Genomic DNA, 14254 nt, shown 5'->3' on the forward strand with positions numbered 1-14254 from the left:
CATATCTTTTTACATTATTTTTTAACATCATATTTAATTATCTTTATCTTTAATTATTTTTTTACTAATTGGAATAACACAAAAACTTTTCCGAGAACTTTACGGGATTTATATGTTAAACGGTAAGTTATTAAATATCCATAGCAGGTATGTATGTACATACATGTGTATATGGATAAGTATTATGTAAATCTTTTGAGTTTCAAAGACCGTTTCCAAGGTGATTTTTCACTCAAAGTTCTTCCAACAGTTCGACGCCAACCTGATTTACTTTACCCTGTTTCCTCTTCGCTTTCAGGAAACTTTAACAATTTGAAATACAAATAGCACCCATCAGGATACAACAAGGCCAATTGCTTTAAGTTAGGGATTATATCAAAAGTTCTACATAAGATCAAGGCAAATTTAGCATTTTTTGTGATAATAATTATGCAAACAAGGCATTAAAACTGTAAAGCATTATAAACGTGTATTTAGAATAGGAATTAATTATTATGAATAAACAACAAAAAATTCCTTGGCAATTAAATATTGAAATTCAAAAAAATGATTACCCTTCATTATCATCATCATCGTAGGGTCGTTAGTCCGCTATTTCTTATCCTCATTGAATATTTATATTCCCGAAAACTTGAAATCTGTTTCTGGAAAATACCTTTATCTCAAAAAAGGGTCCTACCAACCTATCTCTCTTTAATCTCTGGTTCATTACACGTTTCAAATTGATTGAACTACAGGAAACTACAATTATGAAAGTTACTTGCAAACTGTTTGAATAATCCAGAAAGAAAACAAAACCTGCTATCAGTTGTAAAATTTCATTCATTTACGTAATTGAACATCATTATAAATCGGTATGAAATGTGATAAACATATCAGTATTAGCATTGGCTTAGAATAATTGGTCAGTCAGTTAGGTATAATTTGTATTGCAAAAACTACTTGATGAATAGGAAACAGAATGGCGTTGCTCAAGAATTACTGGCAAGTAATATATGCAAGTGTAAAATTCGCTTGTGAAATTATGAAATCTTATATTAAATATTCTTGTAATGCTCTTTGATTACGAGATATAACTTAATTGAATTTTCAAGGCTCATCTAAAACAGAAGTTATCGGGATTCTTGATAAATCCTTTCAAAAAAAAACTTAACCAAGAAACTACTATTTTTGAAATTTGAATTTATCTTCTTGGGGTAATTATTGCAAAGCAGCAATTAACCGAAGTCATGTTGTTTTTAGAACTCTTCTACCTTTATATATATAAAACCATATCTTTACCCCTTAATACCATCCCTCCTCCAAATACTGAGATGTAGCTCATCTGAAAACTCTTTTTATAAACATTCCAACAATCTATGAAACATCTAAACATGAGATAATCCATTTATTTGTTGAACACTCATCCCTCATATATTCCTCCCTCAAACCTCATCCCTATAGCTCGATTGAAAGCTCTCATAGTAAGCTTTCCAACGACCTATTCATCAACCCTTTTATATATAAGGTATAAGGTGGGCTAGATATTATACTGGAGGTTTATTTGTACATTTATTTTTTAAGCATTAATATGTGGCTTATTTGAAAGCCCTCATTATAAGCTTTCCAAAGATCTATAATATGAAATTCGTATATTTGCTAAATACACAACCCTCATGTCTTCCTACCTCATCTCCGGATATTGAGGGATAGCTCGTTCGAAAGCTCTCATAGTAAGCTTTCCAGCGATCTATAACTCGCCTATGTATGAGATATGAGGTTTATTCATATATTTGCTAAACACACAATCCTCCTGTCTTCCTCCCTCATCTACGGCTATTGAGGGATAGCTCGTTCGAAAGCTCTCATAGTAAGCTTTCCAACGATCGAAGACTCATAAATATATGAGCTTTATGATGGGGTAGGTATTATACCGGAGGTTAATTTATACATATATTTGTTGATCATTCATCTCCTCATNATGTATGTACATACATGTGTATATGGATAAGTATTATGTAAATCTTTTGAGTTTCAAAGACCGTTTCCAAGGTGATTTTTCACTCAAAGTTCTTCCAACAGTTCGACGCCAACCTGATTTACTTTACCCTGTTTCCTCTTCGCTTTCAGGAAACTTTAACAATTTGAAATACAAATAGCACCCATCAGGATACAACAAGGCCAATTGCTTTAAGTTAGGGATTATATCAAAAGTTCTACATAAGATCAAGGCAAATTTAGCATTTTTTGTGATAATAATTATGCAAACAAGGCATTAAAAGTGTAAAGCATTATAAACGTGTATTTAGAATAGGAATTAATTATTATGAATAAACAACAAAAAATTCCTTGGCAATTAAATATTGAAATTCAAAAAAATGATTACCCTTCATTATCATCATCATCGTAGGGTCGTTAGTCCGCTATTTCTTATCCTCATTGAATATTTATATTCCCGAAAACTTGAAATCTGTTTCTGGAAAATACCTTTATCTCAAAAAAGGGTCCTACCAACCTATCTCTCTTTAATCTCTGGTTCATTACACGTTTCAAATTGATTGAACTACAGGAAACTACAATTATGAAAGTTACTTGCAAACTGTTTGAATAATCCAGAAAGAAAACAAAACCTGCTATCAGTTGTAAAATTTCATTCATTTACGTAATTGAACATCATTATAAATCGGTATGAAATGTGATAAACATATCAGTATTAGCATTGGCTTAGAATAATTGGTCAGTCAGTTAGGTATAATTTGTATTGCAAAAACTACTTGATGAATAGGAAACAGAATGGCGTTGCTCAAGAATTACTGGCAAGTAATATATGCAAGTGTAAAATTCGCTTGTGAAATTATGAAATCTTATATTAAATATTCTTGTAATGCTCTTTGATTACGAGATATAACTTAATTGAATTTTCAAGGCTCATCTAAAACAGAAGTTATCGGGATTCTTGATAAATCCTTTCAAAAAAAAAACTTAACCAAGAAACTACTATTTTTGAAATTTGAATTTATCTTCTTGGGGTAATTATTGCAAAGCAGCAACAACCGAAGTCATGTTGTTTTTAGAACTCTTCCACCTTTATATACAGGGTGCTTCAAAAAAATGTATACACACTTTAAACTATTGTAATATTTCCGCTCTACAAGGCTAATGGTATATTTCTTCACCAGGTGCCAGCATAATCGTCCCTCTATGTTATATTATCAGTTGGAATTTGTAATATCAACATGGGGATCAAAATTTGTCGGGCCAGTGGATAGGACGCAGGGAGCCAATCGAGTTTCCAGCACGCTCTCCAGAGGTGTACAAACGTAAACCACGTAACCTAGACATTCTTTGGAATGAGATTCAAGCAGTGTGTAGAGAAATCTCATTGGACGTTTTGATACAACTAATTGATGCTCTTCATTTTATCGATGATGTGTTTTCTTCCGGGCTTTTTGGCCGTGGTCCATGGAATTTTACTGGGCAGGTTCAGCACCTGCCCAGTCACCACTGAAGATGCCGTCAGCAAAGAACGGCGAAACGTCTGGAAAAGTAAAATTCCATGGACCACGGCCAAAAGCCCGGAAGAAAACACAGCATCGATAGACGCCGGCTGTGAAAGCCTAAGAACTTCTTCATTTTAGTTGTTCGGAAAGCTAAGAGAAGCTCAGGGAAACATCGCTTTTAATAAATTAGAAGCAATAAGTGGTGACGTGACGGATCTGAATTTGGGCATTTCGGAAAAAGACAGGAAAAAGTTAACAGAAGAAGTTGAAATCGTTTACCACTGTGCTGCAACAATAAGATTTGATGTCCATTTGAAACAGGCGATTATTATTAACGTCAGGGGTACCAAGTATATGTTGGACTTGGCCAAAGAAATGAAAAAACTAAAGGTAAAGAAAAATAAAACATTTTATAGAACATCGTTAAAATTAATGTGGTGTTACGTAGCTGTTTGTCCACGTTTCCACAGCTTACTGTCATCTCCAAGAAAAAGTATTGTACGAAAAATCTTATCCTCCACCTGCAGACCCTAACATAATGATCAAGTTGGCTGAATGGCTAAATGAAGACATTATAGGTTCAATCCAAGACAAGTATGTTCTTATAATGAAATAAACATACGATATCATCAAGCGAAGCTAATCATTAATGATGCTTTTAGGGTTTTGGGAAATTATCCCAACACTTACGCTTATACCAAAGCTTTAGGTGAAGGCTTAGTGGACCAAGAAATTGGTAAACTACCCGTTACAATATTAAGACCATCTGTTGGTAAGTATATAATTTATTTATTCAGAAAACATCCGATTTTACTACTTAATTATCGGTTAACCTCATAATAAAAATGACCTAGCGCCAGAAATTTTTAAGTACATTCCATACAATTGACTCAATGTTAAAGTACGTTGCATGTACCCAAATTTATATAATTTAGTAGACATGGTGCAATAATTACAGGATGTAGTAATAAACACCAAATTCTAAACTTTGACCTTCGTAATTTCCAAATATATCTACCTATGCTCACTTACTTTCTTCAACTGAACTTCAAAGAATACGGAAAGTAGATTTTACATTCTGCTATCACATTCATCGTTATTATCCTTGAGTAATGGGTCGAGAAGATTTATTTTAATAAATCAGAAAACTATTTCAGAAAATTTAGCAAAAATTTCAGTGAGTCAGTCGTAACCTAGTTTCGGTTTTAACGAACTAATATTCCTTTGTAAAATGTAGTTTTAAATTTTATATATTTCAAGCCTTCGACAAACTGTGGTGGTTATATAGAGAAACAATTCTCTATAAAAAAACAGATTCAAATAAAATTGACTGACTATTTTAGAATGGAAAATGTATTAGACTAGCGATCCGCCCCGGCTTCGCACGGGTGCAATGCTGATACTAAATATACTACAGAATGTCTTTATTTATATACAACATTCACATTTTTTTTGTCATTAGACAATACAAACCGGCCGGTACCGCTGCAATCGCGATGTCCCTGCATTTTAAGTTTGTAATATCTTCGAAAATATTCTTTTAAATTACATGCTGTAAGGGCCATATTGATCTATATTAAATGCACAATGTATTTAAAAGTATTTAATTGGATAAGGATTGATGCTGTATTTCTTAAAATCGCTTCGTAAATAAGCCATTATTTNTTATGTTTTCGTGGAAGAGGGGAAATCTTCAAAAGACACCCAGCCGTCCGTACGACTGGGTAGTGTCGGATTCCCGAGGAAGAAGTCTTCGGACCTACCGACTAAAACCCCTCTACCTCAGGCCGTTCTAGGACCTACCAGGGCCCTCTTCAGCCGAATGGTGTATACTCATCTACATATTTATTAGACGGAGTATATTTTTTCACCCCCTAATCCCCCCCTCTATTTCCGATCATTGAGATATATATATCTCATTCAAAAGCTCTCGTCGTAGGCTTTGCAACGATGTATGACTCATCTATTTGTGAAGCAGGGCATAGACTGGACCTGCGGAATCAACTAAGATTATTACGTTATTTTTATGAAATTTATTATGGATTGAAGTCATCCACGTTAAAGTGGGCCCATTTTTCTCATTTTCACTTTTTCCTATGCAATATAGGTGAATACATGCTATTTATATGGTCGCTAAACAGTTTTTAAATCACAATAAACGCGTTGAAAACTCATCGAGAAATCTAGTCTTCAATAGACAGTAATTTTTTCGATTTTATTTATTATTCATAACGGTACCTGATCGATTATGCAAGAAAATGACATGAGTTCTGTGTGAAGAAAGTAAGTGCCTACTCGTTTCTATAATATTTTCACTTCGATCAAACCTGCAAACACAAACCGTCGCTAATGATTTCTTAATAGCTTTAATCGTTGATGTTAATGACAAATGAGAGACAGGGTGTGCTTCCTTCTCCTTCTTCCATTGGTCACTTGTTTCTCACAACGTTCAAATTCTTCAGCGTCGCACTTTACATAGGTAGCTAGTCTAGTATACTATAGTAGGTATATTATGTACACCAAACACACTACATTCATTCAAGTATAAGAATATCCTTGTGGTTTCTACATATAGCACTTACCATTTCACTTTGTGCCAGAACGCGCGAAGCTAGTCAACAATATTGTCTATCAATAGATAATTGTTATTAACAGTTCGATTTGGTTTTGTTACGTGATTGTTGAACGGTGTTTTAATTATTATTGTTGGCCAAATTCTTTATACGAATGACTCAGAAACTGTGAAGTGTTTTGTTGTTATCAGTTGCAAGAATTAAAAGTAAGTTAATCTACACTTTTTGATTCACGAAAGTTTTTAGAATCAGTTTAGGAAACTGTTTCATCATTCTATACGTATTTTTTTTTAGTTTAACAAAAAATACGATATATTAACTGACAGTTTCATTTACTGATGGTACAATTATTACATGTATTGAAAAATAAAATCCTTTCTATGACTTTATGACAATTTAAAATTCTGCAGCTAAGACAATTATGGTATAGTTAAGAAAGGCTAGTAATAAAGCTCTTGCAACAATTTACATTTTGTTTATGTAATTATCTTAAGTTGCAAACGGCGGTCTCTTGAGTTTTCTTGCAGAAAAGTTTTACAAAATCATTGTATGCAAATAATAATTGCCTTTGTTGAAATTGTCGACATAAATTATGTTCAGCTTTCACAATAGGTAGGTAAGGTTGATTTATTGTATAAAAGTTCTTCATAATGTAACAATAAACAGTACATTTGCAGTCAGTAATAACCCTGTTGTAGGTATGTGTAAGGAATTTTATAAAAAAAAGGAATATAATTACAAGTGAAAATTTTGGGTATCTAGATTATAAGACAGTATGGTAATTTCTTTAGGATTTTTCTCTTTGTGTTTCCGAATTTTGTCATACAATTTAAAAAGCTCTTTCACCAATATTTTGAACGAACTTTCGGAGTAGACATAAACTGTATATTATTTCGTTAAAATAAAAGAGCTTTTCGTGAAGACCAATTTGGCAACGCATAGAAGTCGACCAAAAAAAAAAAATGAAGAGAATGCTTTTCTTACTACATCAAGTAATACACAAATTGATAAAATATATCCTATAGTCACAAACAGGATTCCAAGCAGGTGAAGCTCCGGGCATAGTTAGTACCAAATAATTTTACACTTATACGCAATAGAAAACATTGCATAAGTTGTGGTACATCTTCAAGATTCCATGAAGACTTTATTTAAGGGTACAAAGACAAATGTAGTATCCTGTGGACGATTCCTTTAATCTAAGTACTCCCTGACATTCCACTATTGAACAATACGCTTTTCAAGTTAGTTTTGCTAGGTCTGGTGTGTTTTCACAGTTAATTCTCCTGCTCGCCCCATAGGTGCTCTGGGGACATGAATCAGGACGTTGAAGCTACGTTTGAAGCATATTCGGGATGTTATATATCTACCTAATATTCATTGGCGAAAATTTTAGGCAGTAGGTGGACTTAATGGGATAGTAATCCTACTGGAATTTTTTAATGGTCAAATATTTCAAGTTCAAAAATTAGTTTCTCGTAGTTAAATTTTATAGCCTTATTTGCTGTGTCTGCTTTCTAGACCAAATTCACGGACTGGCGTTCAAATTTTCTTTTAAATTGTTTATGAAGGCATGCAGGTCCGTAATTCCTTCAAGTATTACAAGATTACCCACCCATACACGTAGCCCTATACCATAGCATAACGACAGCGGATGATATCATAATTTTACATTACTTTTCCAACGTTTGATATAATTCTAATTGTACTTTTATTTCCTTCACTGTTTTTCTATTTGACTTTACTTTTAGTGAAGATACGAGTGTTTATGGAATTTTGGTTTTCTACATTTTCGGTATTACAGTCTTTTGCTGTACCATCAATTTTGTTAGTGTTAAATGTATCTAACTGTATTTTGTTGGATTGTTTGCTAAAAAAGAACATTTAAAGTTATCAACGCGTTAATATTGTAATGTCTATTGAACAAAGAAATCTAAAGTGTGAAGATTACCGAGTGATTTTATAACTGGTATTTTTTAATTTTAGTTATATAATATGTTAATAATTTTTAAAGTATGGTAAATATTAACAATACATATTTACGTTCGAAAGTAGTTTAAGATTTTTCTAGATGCTTCTTCCAATTACCATAATAAAAATAGCTTAATCATCAACAATCATAAGGTGTGCTTTTTTAAAATCATCCGAAAGATGTAATAACTATAACAGCAACAATTTTACTGGACTACTTTTTAGTATACTTAAAACTACTTTTACTTACATCACACTTTTATGAATAAATATACCTATAAAAATATTGACAGTTATGCAATTTCTACAAATATTTCTCTGTTTATTGTGTTATTTAATATTGCAATTGGCAAAAAGCTTGCTTAAAAAATAATCCTTTTCTTTATGTTTCGACGTAATCACTAAATTGAATCCAACAACTTTCAAGATTCAAAATGTTTTAATTTTTTAATCAAATAAACGAATAGTTTTACTAATTACATAAATGATAAGTAAGCCATTAGTTTTACATACTAGATGTTATTCTTAATTATTTGAGTCTCAACCTATTTCATATTCATTTATATAAATTAATCTCTACTTTGGATTTCGAAGTGTTCAAAAATCATCGAGTCATCATTACGTTCGTTAATTAATAGTTTTGTTAATCTGCATGTCATTGTTCGGACCTCATCATAAGTTATTAATTAAATGCATCTTTTCGACATTAAAACCGAATTAAGCTAATCGGCTTTAAGTTTATTACCTCTAACGATCTCATAGCATCATGTGTTTTAATAGCACCATGATAAATATTTGTAGATACGTAGGTACGTAAGTATTAGTGAATGCAGAGCCGGACTGAAGATTTTGGCCCGGGGTGCAATGTAACCAAATGGCCTGGGTTAGAAGGGAAAGTGCAAAAATTTTAACAGCACTCGTTTTTAAATAAATTTAAGAAGTTATTCGGGACTTTTTTTATGAATAGGTACTCACTATACATAATTGGCTAAGCTTGTTCATATTTAAATTATTTGTACTAATATCGTTGCTCGACAACATTTACGTTTTATTGTTGGTGATATTTTTAATAATTTTCTAATCTAATATAAAAATTTAATGATTCTAACGTGTCATTATTAGAATGTATGTGTATGGAACCAACTATCCATCCGAATACAGACATTTAAACCCGCCTCATTCTTTGCAATTGTTTAATTCCAATATTAAAAATTCTGATTCTAGATATCGGATGTAGACCTAGTTGACAGTTCCAAAATGAAATATGATCTTATCTATATGCAAAACAAAAATGCTTTTCTTTTGTTTTCGTTAGCTAATATCTTTTAAACTGCTTCATGCAGTTGGTTTAAGTTTTACAAAAAAAAATTAATTAAACAGATCGTCTTTACTACATTTCATTTATCTCTTTTATCTATCGTTCTTCCGCAAATTCATAACCGAAAAGTGTTTTCAATGGCTAACTGACAGTTAAATAAACAAACAAACCTTTCCGAAAACATTATTATACATATGTATATTACATAACTTAAAACCCAAAATCGTTTATCGATCTAAAACAACGAAAAGAATAATTTACACTGTTCTTTTTATATGTCTATACAAATATTTGGCTAGTACGTAATAACATGAAGAAAATGCAAAAAAAAACTTATTAAGTAAATCATTAAATTGTATAAGACTAGGTCGTAATTGCCACAATAAATAGAAAATTTGGCAAACAGATTGAGCAACAAATGTAATAAGACTACAATAAAAAAAATTGTGTATCTTGTACATACAATAAAATATAATCGGTTTTCTCTGAAAGGGCAAAGGTTAACCTACTTTTGAGTCGACTTTTCCGTACATTTAACCCATTTTAGAAGAGATGCGATAGATTTTTATATACGCTTATTAAAAAGGTATTGTTTTGGACTCAACCAATTAATTTTATAATGTAGGTACTTTGTTGTATTTAAAACCTTCTAAATAGTAGGATTTTTTTTAACCCATAATGGTTTAGCGGGTTCAACCGGTATAAATTATACGAAAATTTTAAAGCGTTTTTCTTTTTTCCACCAAAATTTAAATTATGATACATAATAGTGTAAGTATGATATAAACGTCGGTCTAATATTTGATTAGGTGAATGTATCAAAAATAAATTTGTTTTGTCAATAACAGTGAAAGTGTTCTACTTTTACGTTAACAGTCTGGCTAGTTTTAATTCAAAAGTGTTCTTCATTAAAGACGGCCAGACAACATGCGCATATGCCTACGGAAATATTTCGGCAGGTTTATTTATATTCTTTGAGCACATATCGACGTAATACATATGTTATCCTTTAGAAACTCAACCGGAACTTTAGTTTCATGATTATTATTGACGTATGTTTTTTCGTTATTTAATACAAAAGAAGGGGAATGAAACGTGCATTATGAAAGATTGTAATGTGAATGTGCAGAAAATGAAAATAATTTGTGTATGTTAGCGTTATGCAGAGTCCGAATTGGATATTGTCAGGCATCAACAATATAGTCCACGTATCGAAGACAAAATGTGTCCTAAATACCTTTCGCGGTCATATTGTACGGAAAACTGATGAATTTTCCTGGTAACCGAGACTTTTCCGGATAACTAATATATTTTCCGGATAACGGGTACATTTTCCGGGTAACGAATACATTTTACGGATAACGGGTACATTTTCCGGATAACGAATACATTTTCCGGATAACGGATACATTTTCCGGATAGCGGATACGTATATATTTTATTTTACAGTTCGATTATTTTGTTTATTATATATACTTAGAATTAATCCTGTAGGAAGCAGGCAACATTTATGTTTAAATGTTAAGAGTGTGTCTTTGCAAAGCTGAAGTGTTATGTGTTTTGTAATATGCCCTTTGACGTTGCAGTAAACAGTCCAAAAATGACGTCGTAGTCTTTTTTAGAGATGAGTATTATTATTCGATATTCGATCTTGTAATCAAACCGAACATTCCTCCTCAGGTTGAAGCCGATTTTCCTTTACCGACTATTGAAAATTGAAAATGTGTACTAATCTTTCTTTATATCCACTATATCTTTTAAAAAACATCTACACCTTAATTTCTTGTGTTTGCTCTTTTACTAATGGCGACGTTGTGAGTAGAGGAATTAATTCCTATAAATGTTACCTACGTATCTGTTTTCCACAAGTCTAAAAGTATTTTCAAAAAATTTGTCAACACCGGTTTGGTATGGTGTCTTTTACCTTACATTTAATAGCACGATGATCTCGTGCAACAGTTCTTTCACAGCAATTTGTGTCAAGAAATGTAAACAGTATTAATAATATTAAAAAACGACTGATCCATTTTAAAAATTCCAATTATTAATCAGTTAGTCGAGGTATAAACCCAGAGCTACCTACTTTTGGTGGCGTAAATAAAACTAGTTATTCTTGATTTTATTCATAGCGTATCTTTTTTATCAACAATTTTTTTTTGCTTGTTGACGAAAGCGATAAATAATAAACTTTTTATTGTACAAATGCGTCAAACTATAGCGGAAAAATTGCCAAATTCGGTTCTTTAGAACTAGGCCATGAGAAAAAAGTAAATAATATTTTTACATGTAGTTGTTATCTTTGCAAATAACACAACTCCTTAATACGAAATAGATCTAAAGTTAGTTCAAATGTTATTTATAATAGTCGTCAACTTTTTAAACAAATCAATTGTCTCTTTGATGCCATAAATGTTTTACCAAAATTTTTAATTATAAATAATTAAAAGCCTTTTCCTCTTAATTTTTAAATGAACTAACGGTTAAACCAGACTTATATAACTATGGGTTAAAACTGTCACCTACCCAGGTTTTCTCAATTTGTTCTAGTTTGAAGGGGGTTTGAAGATTTATATTCACACCTGATTTTAAAACTAAAAAAATATCAAAGGACTTAAAAAGCGACAAAAATCTTTTGCACAAGCGAAAGATATAAAGTAGTACATATATAACTTCTTTATTTAAAAAAGATTTAAGTTTTCTAACGAAGGCAGATAGGTTGTTAATTTATTTCGTCATTTCCATTAAGAATAATAAAACACTGGATGTTTTAGACTCGAATAATTCAAATTGTGAAATTATTGGCCTATTAGAAAAGCAAAAATACCCGGTCATCAAGCTGGAAAGTCGGTAGTTTTTGAACTCCTTGTCCTGGACTAATAGTTCTAGAGGTGACGGCCCTAGTAACTAATAAGTTTTAAATACAAGGGAAGAAAGTGAGGTATTCTCTCCCGAATGTGAATTACCACCTTAACAACAGACGAAGACAGAATACTCCCAGTAAGGGGTGCGTTTTTTGTTATTTCAAGGACGCGGAGAATAATGGCAAAATCCTTTCCTAATAAGGATAAATACAGTTTCCTATTGTCCTTGAAATCAGAAAAAATATCGTACTTTCGGTTGAGGTATAATAAAAAGTAATTTTACTAAAGCCACCCTACATTTGTCCTAAAACTGACTGAATAAAATCACAGCTTGAGGTACCTAATACTGATACGTGTAATTCTATCTACGTTGTAATTATTTTTTGTAAAAAACTTGATGCTTGATATACGTACGTATTATGCATGAACGTCACGGATCTTACACCGGTCTGACATTAGTAATGAAATCAATGGTACATGCATCGAGTTCATACAAGAAGAGAGACTGCTTCGTGCTATTTAAAGCGATCGACTAAAAAGCTTTCACTTTTCTTACAACTAACTAAACGTATACGATCTAAAATCACAAATTAGGTAAGTACTGTATGCCTTACACAGTGTATATATGTATTTGTGTATTTAATCAAATACATCTTCCTGTCAATCTAAATTTTATTCATTCTGCTAGGAGCAGTAGCAGAAAGATGAAGATAAGTCGTGAATTAATCTAAACAAGCATGAACCAAAAATTACAGGCGGTCTGAACGGCGTTCTTAACTCATTCTATCTTCCTGACATTGAAAATGATATTCTTTTAAATAGAATAGGTAAATTCATAGTAGCACATAATTTTCTAAAAGTTTATTCATTAATATTTTCTGCAAACAGATGTAAACTGCATAAATAAATATTATATTTATTGAGCTTTCGTGTCTGTCAACGATTAGCCAAACTTTCGCTTGTCACAAGAACGATTTTTGCAAGTTTAGAATACTAAATTTTTAGTCAAGGACCAATCACAGTTAAACCCTATATGGTCAGATATAATTCCCAAAAAATTACCTTAAAACGTATCGGGGAACGCAATTTTTCTTTTTGTTTGTTCTTTGGAATTTGCCCAGTCACTTCATCCTTAAAACTATTGCATTATGGCAGTCAATAGGAAATAGGCGAGATAGGTTGGTAGGATGCCTTTTTAGGCATGAAGTAAGAAGCATATTCGAAGCAGAAACAGGAATTAAGGGGGGCCAGATTTGTAGACTTACACTAGATTACTGTTTTGGAATAAGTCCTCATGAAATAACACACATAGAAAGCATTAAAATTTTAAAAATCATTATCTTATTGATTTTCTTTATTTAATTACTGTATAACTAGTTGTTAATAGATTGTCTTTAATATGTTTTGATAATTGCCGCAAATTTGGGTAAACCGATTATAAATATTAAAAAATTGGTCTGAGCACATTTTGGTCGGTGCTAATACGACTAACTTCCCATTAGATAATACAGTTATTGTAAAGTACATTCGTTTCTAAAGTTTGAAAAAAACGCGGCACAATAATAAATAACAAACAATGTTTGAGAGTTCGTCATTTTATAAACCCATAAGAAACAGTATTTCGTCTGAGAAAACCGAATTGATAGAGTACTTGCATCAGTCAATTGGTAAATACTATTTTTTATTGTTTATCGATTGTTTATAACAATTCATTTTGTTATAAACAAATTTTTATTATAATATGTTATTATAATATGTTATTCCCTGTCTTGAATAATGATATTTCGTTATTATTGATTCCGTAACTTCATTGTTGTGATTAGATTAGAACGTATTTTAATTAAATTGTTTGTAATTAATTCGTTTTTTTTTTTATAAAAAAAAAACGGCTTGACCGATTTCGTTCAAATTTCTTTCAGATCTTCATTATGATAATATCTTTCGAAAAAATTTTGGTTGAGGGCGATATCTCAATCCGTTCTTGAGATATCGAAAACGAAAAAAATGCTGACATACGAACGTACGTACATACGTACGTACGTACGTACGTAC

The 14254-nt window shown here is 31.7% G+C and overlaps 2 protein-coding genes across 2 annotated transcripts in view; both read left to right on the top strand.

The window, feature by feature from the left end:
- The first annotated feature begins 2772 nt into the window (after nt 1-2772).
- LOC112905640 (fatty acyl-CoA reductase 1-like) lies at nt 2773-4919 on the top strand. The gene is made up of 4 exons (XM_025978435.1): nt 2773-2799; nt 3618-3869; nt 3928-4073; nt 4142-4919. The coding sequence occupies exons 1-4, from the start codon at nt 2773-2775 to the stop codon at nt 4317-4319; spliced, it is 603 nt and encodes a 200-aa protein (XP_025834220.1). The 3' UTR covers nt 4320-4919.
- A 1080-nt stretch (nt 4920-5999) lies between these two features.
- The window catches only part of LOC108732633 (putative fatty acyl-CoA reductase CG5065), a 17458-nt gene continuing 9203 nt past the window's right edge, over nt 6000-14254 (top strand). Inside the window, exon 1 of the mRNA XM_018463538.2 lies at nt 6000-6258. The gene's annotated coding sequence lies outside the window, so the exon portion shown is untranslated. The remainder of the gene's footprint in view (nt 6259-14254) is intronic.

This window comes from Agrilus planipennis, unplaced genomic scaffold (genome assembly GCF_000699045.2).
Source record: "Agrilus planipennis isolate EAB-ADULT unplaced genomic scaffold, Apla_2.0 scaffold6, whole genome shotgun sequence".
NCBI classification, from domain to species: Eukaryota; Metazoa; Arthropoda; class Insecta; order Coleoptera; family Buprestidae; genus Agrilus; species Agrilus planipennis.

Coding starts and splice junctions, on each gene's coding strand:
- LOC112905640 (XM_025978435.1), top strand. CDS start 2,773: ATGGCGTTGCTCAAGAATTACTGGCAA. Junction 2,800..3,617: donor TGCTCAAGAATTACTGGCAA/GTAATATATGCA, acceptor TCTTCATTTTAG/TTGTTCGGAAAGCTAAGAGA. Junction 4,074..4,141: donor ATAGGTTCAATCCAAGACAA/GTATGTTCTTAT, acceptor TGATGCTTTTAG/GGTTTTGGGAAATTATCCCA.